We start from the raw sequence: 19379 nt of genomic DNA, 5'->3' as shown, positions 1-19379 counted from the left end.
TAAAATCTTATATGAACTTTCTCTTCAAACAACTAAATAATGTTTGCTTTTTTCTCAAACAAAATCAGTGGCTCAATACAAAACGAGTACCAAATGAGGCAACATTGCCAAAAGAAAACGATTTCGTTAAAAGAGCATATAGTTCCTGCTGTAAATTTCATTATGTTGGTTTTTCTACACCCCAAAAAAAAGAAAACTAGCTGAACTCTGTTTTGGTGCGACCTGGAAGTAAATTTTGGGTTATTTATGTTCTGAGTGTTCTCAACTGTTATGACAAAAAAAAAATCGACAACAGCTGAGTCACTTAGCTAAGAGCCACTAGATGGTGCTGTTTTTAGGCCAATTTTAACGGGTTTAAAATGGCCGACCATTCAAATTCTTACACACGGATTCGACACATATTTGTTCGGGGCCCGTTCTCTGGTTCTCTGTGCTTGTACGTCTGTTCTCTATCATAAATGTATTTCCTATAAGCCTTTGAAATCTGTACGTCTCGTAGACGACACGCCTGACACAAGTTTTCCAGATCGGCCGATTTTACCAGGACTTGTTTTGGATATTTAAAACAAAATATCGGAAAGATCCTGTCTGATAAGGTGACTTGGATTTTGTTAAATAAACCCGAGTGAGACTCGTCTTTTTCACATTTTTTTCCCAAAATTGAACTCAAGATTCAAATTTAGTTATTGATATTTTTTTTTATTTTAACGTGACTTTTTTAAATTGTAGAGTAAATTTAAACGATTTTTGGATGGCTAAAATACGATTTAAAATCTGCCAATGTGTTCGTAGTGATGATTATGATGTTAACAATTCAATAGATTCTGACCTTTGGTTAATTTTTACGGGATACTGCCGGTATTTTGGATTGATTTTGAATTGAAATTCGTTTCTATTAAAGGGTGGAATATTTTGAAATAAAATGTCCGTACATTCATTATACTTATATTTATTCAAAAGGCTCTAAACTAAGGTTGCCAGATTGCCCAGTTTCATCCGGGTTTGCCTGGATAATTAATACAAAATTTAAGATCAGTCCGGTCTGACCCGGTTGCTCGGATTTCATTGAATAATGCCCAGATTTTACCCGGATCTATTCACCTTAATTGGCAAATTAAACGAAAAAAAAAACAAATTATGTTGTAATTTTTTTTATTTATTCCTCAAAAACGAAATTTTTTGAGCCAACATTTATACAAATCATCGTGAAAGGTTTTTTGGAAGCCTAAAATACAATTTAAAATCTCTCGATGAGTTTCGATGAAAAAAAATTTTTTCGTTGAGTAATTTCAGGATTTTGACAAAATTTGCCCGGATATTGCCCGGATTTTTATTCGTCAATTTTGAAATCAAATGCCCGGATTTTGACAGGTTTTTACATAAAAATTGCCCGGATACGTGCTGAAAAAAATCTGGTAACCTTACTCTAAACATTGTCGGATTCCCAGTAAGTCTTTTGCAAGCCGCACGCGTTTGTTTCTCCGCCCTCGAAAATTTTGTAAACATAAAGTTTTTAACACATGAATTTAGTGAAACGTTAAAAAAGTACAACCACTAACTAGCAGGGGAACGGGATTCATCAATAAAATGTTTACGATAAAATTGATACGGAATTTCAATTAGAGTTTCTTCAACAATGTAGAGTTACTGGCTGATGTCTGCTGGTGATCGGATGTAAAATTATTCGAAGAACTTGTGTGGCGTTTTTTTTTTAAATTCTTGTGGATAGACATACCATTACTTATCAAAGTGTTAACTGTTTAGGTTATATACACATTTAAGGAAAAACATTCAAAAAGTTATATCAACCGTTGTTTACTCAAACTCATTCTTCATGTTGTTTTGCTCGAGTACGTCCAGGTTTTTTTTTGTCACGTCAACGGTCAACACTTTGAAAAGTATTTGGAAAGGAGGAATATTGTATAAGTGGTATGAGTATATATTCCACATTGTATAAGTGGCGGAAATTTGTTGCAAATATTTTTTTATTGAGATTCATTGCAAGTCGGTGATTAATCAAGTGTCCATAAATTTCCCCCATCATCCAATATCCAATCCCACACTCAAAAAAAAGTATAGTAAAATTACTAAATCCGTGGTTTAAATGAACAACACGCAACCATATTTTTGAGTCAATAATGTTTTTTCTTAAAATTACTACGCGCATGGTTGTTTTACTATGTGCTGATTTTAGCTGCCCATAGTAATTTTGACTACGTTCATATTAAAATTGTCAATTAATGCATAGTAAAATTAATATGTTAAATTATAAAATTAGTATATGATATGATAGAAGCAAGCATGAATAGCATGGCCCAAATAATTAAGTTATCATGCAGCATGGTATAAATATCCCGTAGCCTAATAGATTTTACTGATTATTTTGATATTCGGACGTTTTAATTGAAAATGCATTTTTTTTATATTACCTACTTCTTTATTTTCTGCTGTAAATCTATAGGTACTCCTGATTAACATAACTTTTCACAATAATTTCAATTAACTTAATTTTCCTCTCCTCGGTGCACCGATCCACTTTGTTGATATTCTGTTGATTTTCTAATTCAAATTGTCCTCCAGTTGCTGCACTGTATCCAATTGTATTTGCTATTGCGAGGATGTAGCAATGTTTTCAAAGTACAAACTGAAAAGAAGCAAAAAAAGTAAGTTTCAAATTAAACAATAAATTGAGGGAAAAACATACCTTCAATTTTCTGAATAACAGTCTGCAGACATGTCTCTCGCCGGGAAATTATATGCGGAAGCTCCCCCAAGTGTCGAACTGCACCGTTAGGAAATTTCGCAATCCGGTGGAAGACTGCCGTATTTTTCTTTGAAGTCCAACAAATATCTCTTCAGCCATTGTCCCGTTTGTTAATGGCCAAGCAGGCGACTTCCTGATTTTGGTGAAACAGCTGAAAACGATTGAAGAATTTTAGAATAAAATTAGAAAAAAAAACTTACTGATGTATCCCGTCAGGATGTTTTTTTCTGACCGGTTTATCCAGCACCGAGGCCATCTGACCGTCTTCAATTGAATCATGGTTACTCGGCACCGCAACACTACCAATTTCTCCTATGCCTGATGATTTCGAATTGGCCACTTCGTTGACGTACCCGCGCAACATTTTTCATCCCGTTCCAGAATCAAGATCCGGCTGATCCGAATACAAAACAAAACAAACTCAAACCGCACAGTAAAATTACTACGAATCCAAGGTTAAAAAGTATCATGCGCATGTAGTATTTTTTATGCGAAAGAATGGTACAATGTCGAAATACGTTACGAATGCTAGTTTTAATGGAAGCAATTATGATGGGCATAATATTTTTGACAACAAAAATCACGGTTTTTCGTTACCATGGGTATTGTAATTTCCACAACACGAATCGTGCAATGTAAAAATATCATGTGCATGGTAATTTATACAAGATGTGTTGCGAAAAGTTCACAAAACTCGATCGTCACTGTAGTGCGCGATAAAACGTCAAAATTTTTTCTGTGCAACATCAATTTTTCTGGTTTTAACTTGTCTGTGAGTATTAAGAACACGCAAAGCTTTTTATGGCTTGCTGCGATTATCGAGTTATAAGAAAAATCTCGAAAAATAGGCGTTCAGTGAAAGTTGTTCAATATTGATTAGGGCCTGTGAAAAACTGGAAAAGTTTTTATTAATTAGTTACTACTGTGATAATCAGATTGTCTACTAGAAAAAAAAAACATACAAATTCCTGTTTGCTGCAGAAATGTTAATTACGACGAAATTGGATTACCTGATCGTATTGTCGTCAAGCTTTGGAAGTCCTATTAATTCAACTTTACAAATTTAACTTTTTTACTTCATAATTTAACCATATATAATTATATAAAGCGTTTGGCAGGGAACTCCACGCTTTATTCTTCTCTCGTTCCTGTATCTTTTGCGTTTTCATGACATGGTTGGCCTGGCAATGCATGTTCTATGTATCAGATACTACGTTGAAAAGAAAAATGAGGAACGCAAGTTTTTCATTTTCTAGGATGCATACAAGTTTTTGCCATGATGGTGTTAGAAAAAGAAGAAGAAGAAGAAGAAGAAGAAGAAGAAGAAGAAGAAGAAGATGATGAAGAATAGTTTCATTTACGATAAACATTACTGGTGTTTTAGTAAGTAATATCTGGTATTTTAGTTAAAACTATGGATACTGCGGTATAATTTCAAATATTAAAAACTCGTGATTCGATTGAAAATAATCAACAATTTTTTTTTAAATTACCGATAAAATTTTCTGTTTATATAACCAGAAAAGCACAGTTGATTTCCCCCCTCGATTCAAGCTGACGACGACTTTTGGCGGCCTCTGAGATCATGACTGAGAATTGACTGTCTGACCGGCCGGCATGCAGAACTCCGAAGAAGCAACAACCGAAAAATGCTGAACGAACAGGTTGTGCTTGCGTGAGTCTACAGTGGAAGTATTTGCAGCCAGTCAATACACGCGGCACAACAAGTAATGAGCTAAATTATAGGGTTCTGGGCTGGTGTTCTTCCGAGACATACCTGACGGGGGAACTACAGGGATTTACTGAAGCGCAGCTTCAGACCATTGAGTCCCACGAAGCCGAGGAAATCTGCGTCTTCTGACTCTGGTTAGTGCGTTTCGGGTGCGCGATCATCGATTTGCTTGTCCTGAATTGGTCCGATTTCGAGCCTTCTATCCCCTCTAATTACGGCTTCTTCGAGGAGCTTGAGGGATGACGACGACGACGACGATTGAGACGATGATGGTCGCGTCATTCGCACCCCAAAAAGTGAGGAATCACGATGGATAATGATAGATTTAGAGGAGGTCGTACCTACTCTATACACTTGAATAAAGCCTTCAACGATCCTAGACAGGGGGCGGAGATTTTTGGCTTTATCCTTCGATCAGTACTACTGTTGGTGATTGGCTTAGCTCACAGGCATTTTTTTCTTCTGAATATTGGAACCAAAATTCCCACATCAACCAAATTTACAAGGTTCTTCCGTGATCAGTAGTCAACAAGATATTTGACTCAAAAAAAAAAATCCAATCCAAATCTTATAAATAGCAGTATAGTTTCCAACAAGTTTGGATCCATTAATTAGACAAAGTGGACATCGACTCATCAGTACCAGTTTCCAATAGGTCCAAATCTCTCCCTCAAACGTTGTTCATCTTCCGAAGAATTTGCAACAACGTCTCTAAACCTGTTAGGCCATCTTCAGCCGGCAGCGGAATGTAAATCTTTTGCCGATCCGATTAGAAAATATATGGCCGCCAATCAGTTTCCAGATGCTGGTAAAGTAGGAAACTTGCGAGCTTGCTAGCCAAAATTTGAATATCAATACAGACTTTTCTAATTAGTGACCCTGTGAAGATGCTTCATCAGCGAGTCTGTGTTATTGAAAGTATTATTTTTTTCTAAGCTTTTTCCAATCAAAAATGTTAGGATGGATTGATTAGATTTTTGTTCACATGCTATTGGAATAAGACCTCTCTCTTGATGAGAATGGCGCCTAAAAAGTGTCAGAAAACTGAGAAACAAACTTTATTACACCAATTGAGAGAAGGAAGCAACACAAAATCAGTCAAATCTATCATAAATTCCCACTATTTATGAGGGATGCGTTTTTTTGATACTTCGGAGTCTGGGAATGAGATTTTCACGAAAATTATTCCGATTGATTTGGAAGAAGCTTAGCGGAATTCCAAATATAGCAGAAATACCAATATACTTCACTCTTCAGAAAACGAGGCAAAAGATCAAGCACGCCATCATGTGGAGAAAGTTCCAACTATCATGTGTAAACATCAACATGTTGTTTTTGTGTAATTTTTGTGCAAATTTATGATAATTTTCTATCATTATTGTGTTATTGTCATTTTTGCATACATTTCATGTCATTTTTGTATCAAAATGGTTAAAAAATAACATTTTTGTCATTCTATTTTATATTGGCACAAAAATGATACAAAAATTACACATAATGCTTTATGTGTCATTTTTGTGTAGTTTTGTGCAAAATTCATATTCATATTTTGTATCAGTTTTATTCAACTGTCATTTTTGTATATTTTTTTCATTTTTGGAAATTTTAGTAATTTTTACTAATTTTTGTAATTTTTTTTAATTGTAATTTTTGAAATTTTTTTAATTTTTTTTTAATTTTTGATATTTTTTAAATATTTGTCATTTTTGTCATTTTTGTCATTTTTGTCATTTTTGTCATTTTTGTCATTTTTGTCATTTTTGTCATTTTTGTCATTTTTGTCATTTTTGTCATTTTTGTCATTTTTGTCATTTTTGTCATTTTTGTCATTTTTGTCATTTTTGTCATTTTTGTCATTTTTGTCATTTTTGTCATTTTTGTCATTTTTGTCATTTTTGTCATTTTTGTCATTTTTGTCATTTTTGTCATTTTTGTCATTTTTGTCATTTTTGTCATTTTTGTCATTTTTGTCATTTTTGTCATTTTTGTCATTTTTGTCATTTTTGTCATTTTTGTCATTTTTGTCATTTTTGTCATTTTTGTCATTTTTGTCATTTTTGTCATTTTTGTCATTTTTGTCATTTTTGTCATTTTTGTCATTTTTGTCATTTTTGTCATTTTTGTCATTTTTGTCATTTTTGTCATTTTTGTCATTTTTGTCATTTTTGTCATTTTTGTCATTTTTGTCATTTTTGTCATTTTTGTCATTTTTGTCATTTTTGTCATTTTTGTCATTTTTGTCATTTTTGTCATTTTTGTCATTTTTGTCATTTTTGTCATTTTTGTCATTTTTGTCATTTTTGTCATTTTTGTCATTTTTGTCATTTTTGTCATTTTTGTCATTTTTGTCATTTTTGTCATTTTTGTCATTTTTGTCATTTTTGTCATTTTTGTCATTTTTGTCGTTTTTGTCATTTTTGTCATTTTTGTCATTTTTGTCATTTTTGTCATTTTTGTCATTTTTGTCATTTTTGTCATTTTTGTCATTTTTGTCATTTTTGTCATTTTTGTCATTTTTGTCATTTTTGTCATTTTTGTCATTTTTGTCATTTTTGTCATTTTTGTCATTTTTGTCATTTTTGTCATTTTTGTCATTTTTGTCATTTTTGTCATTTTTGTCATTTTTGTCATTTTTGTCATTTTTGTCATTTTTGTCATTTTTGTCATTTTTGTCATTTTTGTCATTTTTGTCATTTTTGTCATTTTTGTCATTTTTGTCATTTTTGTCATTTTTGTCATTTTTGTCATTTTTGTCATTTTTGTCATTTTTGTCATTTTTGTCATTTTTGTCATTTTTGTCATTTTTGTCATTTATGTCATTTTTGTCATTTTTGTCATTTTTGTCATTTTTGTCATTTTTGTCATTTTTGTCATTTTTGTCATTTTTGTCATTTTTGTCATTTTTGTCATTTTTGTCATTTTTGTCATTTTTGTCATTTTTGTGTCATTTTTGTGTCATTTTTGTGTCATTTTTGTGTCATTTTTGTGTCATTTTTGTGTCATTTTTGTGTCATTTTTGTGTCATTTTTGTGTCATTTTTGTGTCATTTTTGTGTCATTTTTGTGTCATTTTTGTGTCATTTTTGTGTCATTTTTGTGTCATTTTTGTGTCATTTTTGTGTCATTTTTGTGTCATTTTTGTGTCATTTTTGTGTCATTTTTGTGTCATTTTTGTGTCATTTTTGTGTCATTTTTGTGTCATTTTTGTGTCATTGTTGTGTCATTTTTGTGTCCCTTTTGTGTCATTTTTGTGTCATTTTTGTGTCATATTTTTGTAATTGTTGTAATTTTTGTAATTTTTTTAACTTTTGTCATTTTTGTCATTTTTGTCATGTCATTTTTTTGTAATTGTTGTAACTTTTGTAATTTTTGTAATTTTTTTTAACTTTTGTCATTTTTGTCATTTTTGACATTTTTGTCATTTTTGTCATTTTTGTCATTTTTGTCATTTTTGTCATTTTTGTCATTTTTGTCATTTTTGTCATTTTTGTTATTTTGTCATTTTTGTCATTTTCTTCATTTTGGGTCATATTTGTCATTTTTGTTCTTTTTTCCTTGTTGTTTTTTTTCAGGCTTCGAGACTCAAAATTTGCCTTATTTAATTTGAAAATTCACATTCAATTTCATAACCTCAATTTTGAGAAATAAATGACCCTGAAAGAGGGCACTTAATCGATGTTCTTATGGAACTTTTTCCTTATACTGGACCCAGAGATGTTCGAATTCATTTTGAAAATAACCACAACGATTACGAAACAAACCGGCTGAACGTCCGTCGGCCTTCTGTTTTGAATTGAAGTAGATAATGTGGCCAAGCCAGGTGAGAACACCGCCATAAAAACGTAAACGCAAAAAAAATAAAGTCTTTGTGGCATTGTAGACTTTCTGCTTCGTGGTGCGGAACAATTACTCTGCGGGTTCGGACTTTGTGTCTGTCTATAGGTTGCGAAAAAAATCCCACTTGTTCCCGGGCTGAAATTTCTTCAATAAAAGAGTCTTCCTACCTGTTCCTTGCCCAGCTGGTACCAGGTCTTGATGATCATTTCCAGCCGGGTGTCGTGGTATCCCTTGGTGGTTTTGACACTGATGAGTAGATCATCGAGTTCGGTCGTCGGAGGTTTCGGGGTTCCGGTTACGGAAAGTTGACCGCCATTGTAGTAGCTGCCGGCGGCCGTTTTATCGAACCGGGTTGGACCTACGGAGTTGATCCGTCGATTATCGGTCCCGATCACACTTTTCAAGTATTGCTTTCGTAGGACGGTTTCGTCACTTGGCATCAGAGGGGCACTGTTTTCACTGTCACTACCTAGTTTTGCTATCACATTTTGCGTAAGGGCGGCTGATTCCGGAGCCGGACCGAGTTCCTGGAAGAGAAGAGGTGAGAAATATACGTATTTAGTAATCAGAATTAATAGTTTAAAAAATCTTGGTAACATTTACATAAATTCGTTGACCTAGCTAGCTACGGAATTATAAAGTCTGGAAATGAGCCAACCAAATTTAGAATCATTTAACTTTTTTTTTATGGAAACAAGAGATTATCAAAAAAATTCGAATCTATTCCTTGTTCTAGTCCTTGTTTTTATCCTTGACCTAGTTCTTGTCCTAATCCTTGTCCTAGCCCTTGTCCAAGTCCTTGTCCAAGTCCTTGTCCAAGTCCTTGTCCTAGTCCTTGTCCTAGTCCTTGTCCTAGTCCTTGTCCTAGTCCTTGTCCTAGTCCTTGTCCTAGTCCTTGTCCTAGTCCTTGTCCTAGTCCTTGTCCTAGTCCTTGTCCTAGTCCTTGTCCTAGTCCTTGTCCTAGTCCTTGTCCTAGTCCTTGTCCTAGTCCTTGTCCTAGTCCTTGTCCTAGTCCTTGTCCTAGTCCTTGTCCTAGTCCTTGTCCTAGTCCTTGTCCTAGTCCTTGTCCTAGTCCTTGTCCTAGTCCTTGTCCTAGTCCTTGTCCTAGTCCTTGTCCTAGTCCTTGTCTTAGTCCTTGTCCTAGTCCTTGTCCTAGTCCTTGTCCTAGTCCTTGTCCTAGTCCTTGTCCTAGTCCTTGTCCTAGTCCTTGTCCTAGTCCTTGTCCTAGTCCTTGTCCTAGTCCTTGTCCTAGTCCTTGTCCTAGTCCTTGTCCTAGTCCTTGTCCTAGTCCTTGTCCTAGTCCTTGTCCTAGTCCTTGTCCTAGTCCTTGTCCTAGTCCTTGTCCTAGTCCTTGTCCTAGTCCTTGTCCTAGTCCTTGTCCTAGTCCTTGTCCTAGTCCTTGTCCTAGTCCTTGTCCTAGTCCTTGTCCTAGTCCTTGCCCTAGTCCTTGTCCTAGTCCTTGTCCTAGTACTTGTCCTAGTCCTTGTCCTAGTCCTTGTCCTAGTCCTTGTCCTAGTCCTTGTCCTAGTCCTTGTCCTAGTCCTTGTCCTAGTCCTTGTCCTAGTCCTTGTCCTAGTCCTTGTCCTAGTCCTTGTCCTAGTCCTTGTCCTAGTCCTTGTCCTAGTCCTTGTCCTAGTCCTTGTCCTAGTCCTTGTCCTAGTCCTTGTCCTAGTCCTTGTCCTAGTCCTTGTCCTAGTCCTTGTCCTAGTCCTTGTCCTAGTCCTTGTCCTAGTCCTTGTCCTAGTCCTTGTCCTTGTCCTAGTCCTTGTCCTAGTCCTTGTCCTAGTCCTTGTCCTAGTCCTTGTCCTAGTCCATGTCCTAGTCCTTGTCCTAGTCCTTGTCCTAGTCCTTGTCCTAGTCCTTGTCCTAGTCCTTGTCCTAGTCCTTGTCCTAGTCCTTGTCCTAGTCCTTGTCCTAGTCCTTGTCCTAGTCCTTGTCCTAGTCCTTGTCCTAGTCCTTGTCCTAGTCCTTGTCCTAGTCCTTGTCCTAGTCCTTGTCCTAGTCCTTGTCCTAGTCCTTGTCCTAGTCCTTGTCCTAGTCCTTGTCCTAGTCCTTGTCCTAGTCCTTGTCCTAGTCCTTGTCCTAGTCCTTGTCCTAGTCCTTGTCCTAGTCCTTGTCCTAGTCCTTGTCCTAGTCCTTGTCCTAGTCCTTGTCTTAGTCCTTGTCCTAGTCCTTGTCCTAGTCCTTGTCCTAGTCCTTGTCCTAGTCCTTGTCCTAGTCCTTGTCCTAGTCCTTGTCCTAGTCCTTGTCCTAGTCCTTGTCCTAGTCCTTGTCCTAGTCCTTGTCCTAGTCCTTGTCCTAGTCCTTGTCCTAGTCCTTGTCCTAGTCCTTGTCCTAGTCCTTGTCCTAGTCCTTGTCCTAGTCCTTGTCCTAGTCCTTGTCCTAGTCCTTTTCCTAGGCCTTGTCCTAGGCCTTGTCCTAGTCCTTGTCCTAGTCCTTGTCCTAGTTCTTGTCCTAGTCCTTGTCCTAGTCCTAGTCCTTGTCCTAGTCCTTGTTCTAGTCCTTGCCCTAGTTCTTGTCCTAGTCCTTGTCCTAGTCCTTGTCCTAGTCCTTGTCCTAGTCCTTGTCCTAGTCCTTGTCCTAGACCTTGTCCTAGTCCTTGTCCTAGTTCTTGTCCTAGTCCTTGTCCTAGTCCTTGTCCTAGCCCTTGTCCTAGGCCTTGTTCTAGTCTCCAATGCAGTCAGGTTACAGATTTTTTTATTCAACCATCTAAATACATTAACATTTGTTCGGTGCAGAACTGTGTAGGATAAACACTTAATACTTTGCTGGCGGATTTCTTTTCGTCATAATGCCTGTAAAGAAGTGCCGACTCAACTGTAACAATAATGGATTATTTAACGAGCAATGGACTTGTCTCTATTTCAAAGTGTTTACGTTTATTTTGTGTTTTGTTTTACTCGACTCACTCCGCATCTCTTGCGCATCGGAGATCAGCTTATGTATGCTGCCGGTTGATTTGCTGTGCTCAGTGATACATACATGCTCTGAAAACTGTTCTTGATTGGAAAATTAGCGGAAGCTTTTAGGAGAGGCCATTCCTGAACTCGAAATGTATACCCGGCCCACAAGTAGTTATTTATGTGTTGTTTTGTAGCTGTTGTTTTCGGTCTGGCTTCCAATCTGTCTGATTTGTTCTTGTGCGCCAAGGGGGAAAATATGCTTGATGTATTTTGTTCTGTCCAGAATATCTGGACCCCTTGAGTAGTAGTGATCAAGGGACGAGTGTAAGCGGCTAATTTGGACCTGCTCGTCTCGGACTGTTTTTTGGATTTAGAAGGTACGAATGCGCACTGTTATTGTCGTTGGGAGGCGCTGATTGTGGGTACTTTGGCGCTTCGCCCAGTGAGCATGATGAGTTTTTTTTTTATTTTCGAATAACCCGCATAAATGAGGCGTGAGAATGCTACCCAATGATGGATGCTGTCTTGGCATTGTAACGAGCCATGTAATCGATTTTTGAATACCTCCGCCGTGAATCGTGTGGAACATTAGGGCTTAAGTATTTTGAAATTGAAACATAGGTTCAGTAACGATTGCGCAATCGAAAGCGAATGGAGAAGAGCAAGTGCCAAATATCGTTTAATTTCCTTCGAATGCAGAAACCCACCTGAATTAAGCGTTTGGTGTGTAATTTTTAAAATACTGATGCTGTATTTGAAAGGTACAAATTTGCACGATGGTCAAGGTAGATTAAATTGAATCTTGAATTTTCCCTTCGTAACTCAAGAAACATTTATACCTTAACACCTTTTGTGTTCTTATTTCATCAGCCATGATAAATATTGTCGTAATCAGACTTTTTCTGAAAATTCTTTGGAAAATGAGATTACAACCGGAAAGTTTTAAATTTTAGGCTTCTTGATCCAGTGGTCAGTTATCCAACGAAGAAGCTTAGAGGAAAATATCTCGGATCAAAATGGCCCTAACACCATATGACGGCTCATCGGCACAGCAGGTGCAGTTGACTGTCACGATCTCGTTTTGAATAGTACGGAGATTGAGGGACAACATTTAAACCGTGCGTCCATCCGAAGAAGATTGCAACTTCTTGCTGCGATTCCGACAGCCGGCCAAGATTGCTCGATTCTCCGGTCTGTCGGTGGGGGGTAACTCTTTGAAATCATTCTTCCCGGGGACTCATATGAGATGGTCACAATAAAATAAACCTGTGGCGGAACCGTTTGGCAAATCCGATTCCTCCCTAAAGTCCGGCTTTGATGAATGTAATCAAACTCGAATCATGGCGTTTATCATTTTTATGGGTGGCAGTTTTTTTTAACAGAAGATCTGCGGACATTAATCTGGCACGAATGGACCCCGGAATTGTAACATGATCATCATCGCATTTATGGGTGCTCATGTGCACTTTAGATCGTATCGAGTGTTCTGGCTGAGTTTTAGGACGATGCTGCACGAATCTCTGTACTGAGAAGTTGTTAGGTTTAGAGGAATTGAACCTTCTTTAATAGAGAAAGAAACGAAGACTAACAGGATGACGCAAAAAATCAACGACGATCCATAATCTACTAGACCGACACTTGATAGGTGAGTTATATCGCAGATATGAGTGCTCGTTTTTGTTGTGTACTTTTCAAGGGGCTGAAAGAGAAGAAAATTTCCGAACTGACATTTCAGTACCGCACTGACGTTTTGGTTCCAAAATTCCATTGAAATCAAAGGGGAACTGACGTTCTGGTTCCAAAAAGTCAGTACGGTCGGTTTGTATGTGATTTGACAGTTGCTTCAGTCCTTTGGTACTTTTAGGGGGAGATAGCCATGACCTTTTTGTTTGACGCCGCTTGACATCAACGACGACCCATAATCTACTAGACCGGCAATTGATAAACGAAGAACCTATTGTTTGAATATGAAAGCACGTTTTGTTGAGCCGGTTCAAGTTTCTTCTCGAAGAGAAAAAAAAATTCATCTTTGATGAATTCATCCAGTCCAAAAGTCAAAACTTGAACGAGAACAAACTTTGTTTCAAGTATTAATCGAACAATGATAAATTGCTTCCGTCTCGTTAGGTCCAAGCTCTAGAAGTGAAAAACGAAATAATTACCAACTCACTTGAAACAAAAACGAAAAAAAAAAACAAAACAAACTGGGACAACCATTTGGAAAAGTTCATTTCCCAGCATCGGGTAGTGGAATGCAATTTTCCAAAAGTGCAAATGGAACAAGAAAAAACAAACCGAAAACGAAACCTTCCAAGTGATGGAACCAACTACTATACTACTACTGTGAGCACTGTTTAAGTATATTGCTGCTACCGAAAAATTAAATTATCATCAGCTGCCGACTGACTTCGTTTCGCAGTCAGTCGAATGGAAGCAAAAAGGAGCGAAAATAAACTTTATAGTTGTTCGTTCGGTTTTTTATTTCTGGTGGAGTTTTTTTTTTTGGTTTCATTTTTTCAACTATACAACTGTCTCGGTCTTTTCGAAGAGTTGACATCTCTCCGGCAGGCTGCAACTGCTGTTGTAACTGTTCAAGTAATTAAGTTCCTTTCTCCGTGTGGCTCGCGAGTCCAAGCAAGCGGGCGCGCGCCGATTAAAAAAATATCTACGTTCCCTTCTACTCAGTTGTGGCAGTCAGAAGATGGCGTTCCGGTAAAGTGTTTTAATTTTCGTTGAACCGGAGCTTATCGCGCGGTTAAACGAGGTTCGCAAACGGAAAGTAACCACATTTTACCGGGACTCCGTATCTTGTGCCTGGCTGGCTGTCTGCTCCGGAACCATTGGGATTGGTTTATTTCCTCTATTTATTTCTCAGTGTTTTTTTCCTGGGTGATTGGGAATGAGTAGATCTTCGATAGCTCTTTATTGAGGTTAATTGAGTTTTTGTATGAATTAGTGAAATTGGTTTACTACTTCGAAATGGATTCAAGGAAGCCGAAGGAATCATCATTGCATCCTTAATTATACCGTGGAGAAAAATCCTTTGGAATGGAAAAAGCAGCTTCATAGGCTGTTTCGAAGATTATAAATACAATTTCACTTTCTTTCTTCAATGAAAGAAACAATGAATTTGTTTAGAAACATTTGATTCTCAAACAAACTGCATAAGTGTGTTTTCTCTAAATTTAAAGTTCATCCAGCATTAGTTCTTTTTTGTAGGGTAGGCGAGCTCTCTTACTTTTTTCTGCTTCTGCACAGTGCTGTCTCCGACTATTTTTAACCACTTTAGGCCTATTTTCCTTGAATTCTCCGCTGGATTCATGTATTCCCTCGGATTTGCCTGAAGATTCCGAAGTCTGCTTCTGCTTCCGATGGATCTGAAGTCCAATTCTTTTTTTGGAACGCAGAACGTTATTCGATGAGGTACTTAGTTTCTTAGCCATATCCCGTACTGATGTCGAATCCTTCAGTTTCTTGTCCATTGAAGGGTTAGCAGTACACTGTTCTCCATTCTGTCTCAACGCGGTTTGAACTGCTCCCACACTCACACCTTCTTCCTTTGCTAGTTTTCTGATTGAAAGACCACTCACAATGTTTCATTTGTGCACAATCCTTTTTGTTTGCTCGAGAATAAGGCCACGCATTTTCAGATTTCTTTACGTTAAACGACAAAAAATGACAACGCCTACTTCACTTGGATGGAAACAACTGTCTCGTGGAGAACTTTATTGGAGAGATGTACTATAAATTTAAGTATAATTGATAAAAAAAATCGATGATAACAGATTCAATAGGGTAACGGATCTATTTTGTACCACTTTGGGAAGTGACTATGCTATTTTCTGAAATAAAAAAGTACATGTTTCAATTTTTAACTGCTTTGTCTGTTCATAACGAAGATCTAGGCTTTTTCTATCGAAACATGTCGTCGTTTGGTGCAATGTAACAAGATTTAAGCATAAAATCTCGTTTCTTTGTTCATTCCCAAGTAACAATTTAGGTTTTATAAGGGACTCCATACCAACTATAAATTAAAGCTATAAAACCTCGTCCGGTTATGTAAGGATCTATAAAACTCCAATACAACGCTTAGCAGCACAAAAAGGCCCTTCTGCAGTTGGTTCTGCAGAGCAAATAATAAAACCTTGCCAATCCAAATCAACTTTCAGAGTTCTGTGTGAATTTCGCTTATAAAACCTATTTATTATATTATTTTCATCTACAAATAATTCTGCTCCGGAATTGGGTTTTCAATAATAATTTACAAAACAATTGAATCTTATTCAATTCAAAAATTAAAAAAAAAACAAAGCACAAAGGATATCTTAATTCTTTAGGTAATTCAATGCTATTTTCTAAGCCGGAATGCTCAATACCTGTTATTTATTTACTTGCGCTTTCAAATTTACCGCATATAGGCATGAGAAAATTTGGGAAAAATTGTGGGCCTGCTGTAAATCGTTCTTTTAAACAGTAAAACCCGATTAAATAGATCGAATAAATATTGCTTTCAACTTTTGAATCATCTTTTGGTTTGTAAATAAATTTTAAAACATTATCTCAGCAATAAGGATATCCAAATTTATAATGCGTGGGTTAGGGGATAAGGGTTAATCTCTAAAATAGAAAGATGTCATTTATAAATTCACCTTCCATTGTTGACATTATGGTCGATTGAGAGACGACTGACTGTTGTAAGCCAATTATTCGACCGAATAACTTTTATAAAACTTTTACAGCGTATAGAAGTTTTAGGTTCTTATAAACGGTTTATAGACGCCACAAAAAGTTATTTATTTGCATGTTTAAAACCTAAGCCACTTGTAATGAACGTATAAGAACACGAATACTAGGAATTGGTTTGAAAGGGCTTTTATAAATCTGAACAGGTTCATAGGAAGGTATAATTAAACATTTTCAAATCCTTTATCTTTTCAAATATAAAAATGTTTTATAGGACACTCAAAGTGCCTAATAAAAATCAAATCTCAAAAGTTTAATGTTGTTATATAAGTTGGATATATAATGGGCGTGTAGATGTCCTAGAGACTAGTTGTAAAAAGGTTATTATTAAATGATTTTTAAACCAATAATAGATAATATACGACCTTTATAAACTAGCGTTCAAAAATTATAAAACCAATCTGAATTTTATGTGTTACTTGGGATTACTCTGGTCGGTATTTTGGACCACCAGGTTTCTATTTTGGACCACCCTTCGGACCTATTTTGGACCACCCTTGAACTGAATAAGTTTGTATTCTGTAAACTTTGCTAAATTTATGACAGCGATTCATGCCAGGGTTGCTAGGGAACCGGAAAACCGGGAATACCGGGAAAAACTTTGGAATTTCATCTCGTCACCGGGAAACCGGGAAAAACCGGAAATTTCGGCTCCTCATCGGGAAAATTGTCATGCTTAAGATTTTTTCACGGAATTTCAAAAATATTTTCAAAATGTTATGTCTAAATTTAAGAATAGTTTTTGACAGTTTTGATAGAGATTTATCTCATAAACGCTTATTTTCGTTCATTAGTAAACAAAAAAAGTTTGAATCGCTTTTTTAATAAATTGCGGGGCAATATAAAATATTTATTTTTTTAGCTCTCCGCAGGTGTGCCAGACTTACAAGCATGTTATTAATTTAATAATGAAACTATTTTCGATAAAACTAACTACAGTCGAACCTGTATAAGTAAGAATCCAAAAGACTGAACTTTTTTTCTTATGGGAAAATTGCATTTACATTCAAACGATTAAAGTTCAGCTCTGTCTTATACAGGATTTTCTATATTTTCACGAATCTTTAGTTCAAATGACTAGCGTACTTCTATAGTTATTCATTGTTTTTTATTGAAAAAATAAAACAATTTTTTCTTAAACATGTCTTTGGATTTGCACAAAAAATATAACTGCATTCAGAAAATAGCTAAATATTTTCCTGAAATCCAAAGATTTTAAGTTTTTTAAGACAAATCCCCATTCAAGTTGACAAGCTGATTTGATATTATGTTTCTATATATTTTTTTACATATTTCTATACAAACAATGCAATTTTTTCTAGAACTCTATAAAAATTCTTGAAAATTTCACAGTGGCTGAAAGTGCTTCATAAGTTTTGTTTTGCAAAACTATTAAATTGTGGCGCAAAACAACGAATAGATGTCAATTTCGTTAGATTCGTTTTAAAAAATCATGAAAACCTGTCAATTTGATACGGAAAGACTACGTGTTAATAGACCTCAAAGTATTTCTTATGATTTCTAACCGGTTAACAAGTTTTGGGATACAATTCTTAGAAATTCGATACCGTCAACTGGAGCAACATGCCACATTTTTCAACTTCAATGGCTTCTAAAATCCTAATGCCTACAGATAATCATTCCTCCTGTACATCAAAAGTTTTAAGGTTGATGGGTCACCAAATTGACGTAGTCAGGAAAATTATTGGTTTTACCAGTTATTTTTAAATTTTCAAAAACATGCGATTTTCACCCTACTAAGAAAAAGGGGTAAGTTGCAACAAACTCTGTTATTAATGAAAAATCAAATGGAAACGTTTGAAAATTTATAGTTTTTGATACTTTTGTGATGTCATAACGCATAAAGCACCAATTGCAGTAATTTTTTTTGTTTTGTTCAAATTAAATTTTACATTTTTCTATCAAAAATGTTTTTAAGGAAAAAGTGTAAATTTGCTGCATACATTTAGGGGTAAAAAATACTACAAATATTCTATTAGCTCAAATCATGAAAATAAATCTTAGGATGGATGAAATTTGAATGTTAACAAACACATAATGCAAAATAATCATATCCCAGCATATGGAAACGAGATTTATGAGGTTTAGTTCTGGTTTTCATTTTGGTGCCTTTTGCCCCAGAATGGTAAGTGAATCATAAAAATATTTATTTAAAAAAAATTGGTGATTTTCCGAAAAATATTTTTACTCCAACAGTGTTGGTATAGGATAATGAAAGCAATATTAAGTTTGTAGGTGATCATTAAGCCGATCCGTCATACTGGGTAAAGTTTTTTACGGCATCGTAAAATGTAAAAATTTGTACACTCGATTTTTTTAAATTTTTTTTAGAATCAGAAACTTTTAAAAACTCGTTCAGGCTGTTAAAAACTATGTCATCATCCATTTGTTATTATTCAATGATAACTTTATTACAGTATATTGAAATAAAAATTGAATGAGTGTTGTGGTATACATATGTTGCATCTAACCCTGCTTTTGCATGATTTATAACATGATTTTATATTAAAATAACGAGTATTTTTAATGGGATAATCATCCTTTATAACCGGGAAAAAACGGAGAAAACCGAAAAAAACTTTGGAATTTCAAAACTAAAAATCGCCAGCAAGCCTGTTCATGCGCAATTACGCGAATAATTCAGTTGATCTTTTCCTTTCTTATTCTTGTAGTCAAGTTTTGTTTGTTCACGTTTATTTATTCCTGAACTAACTTCTTTCAACATTTCCCCAGCTTCTATTTCGTGACAATTGCTTGTTGAATTTTTCTTATGACACCCTTTTTTCTACAATTTCTTATGCTTCAAAACATTAATTTTCGATAAGTATAGAATAAAAACGGAAAAACTCCTCCGTTATATAGTGTTTTTCAAATGTTTTGGAACTTTTTTACAACACACTGCAATCTAGACGACATTTTTTTTCCTGCAGTGTTAAATACTGGTCAGTTGGCTTATGTTTAAGATTATTTTTTTGAACGCAAATCTTCTTCAACTTAGCGATAAGCTGAGAAAGTCCGACATCTTCAACTCCGCGACATCAATTGAAGCATTTTGACTTACAAAACCTTTGTGGAATTGGTTTGGTTTCAGTTCTGTAGAATACAGAGATTCAAAAAGATAAAAATGTGCGAGAATTATGAGTTCATTTTAACTATCCAAAAGCCAGATTTTTTTCGCTGAAAAATTCACAAAATTTTAGTTTATTAAAACAACCTTCGTTCTTCGAAGAAATTTATCGTGGAATAAAATTTTCAAAAGTTTTTTTTTTAAATTGCATAACCACAGAAAAACTAGATTTTTAGTACTTTTTTGCTTGTAATTTTTACACATTTCATCATTTTTTTCTAAAGTTTTAATACATATTAAGACTATCTCATAG

General features: G+C 35.5%; 1 protein-coding gene across 1 annotated transcript in view; it reads right to left on the bottom strand.

Annotated features, from left to right (window-relative positions):
- The window catches only part of LOC129745906 (fringe glycosyltransferase-like), a 157915-nt gene that overhangs the window by 103499 nt on the left and 35037 nt on the right, over positions 1–19379 (bottom strand). The window contains exon 2 of the mRNA XM_055739285.1: positions 8500–8859. Within this exon, the coding sequence (XP_055595260.1) occupies positions 8500–8859 (360 nt within the window). The remainder of the gene's footprint in view (positions 1–8499; positions 8860–19379) is intronic.

This window comes from Uranotaenia lowii, chromosome 2, assembly GCF_029784155.1.
Source record: "Uranotaenia lowii strain MFRU-FL chromosome 2, ASM2978415v1, whole genome shotgun sequence".
NCBI classification, from domain to species: Eukaryota; Metazoa; Arthropoda; class Insecta; order Diptera; family Culicidae; genus Uranotaenia; species Uranotaenia lowii.
Note: the sequence above shows the minus strand (reverse complement) of the source record. Positions and strands in the feature narration are given on the sequence as shown.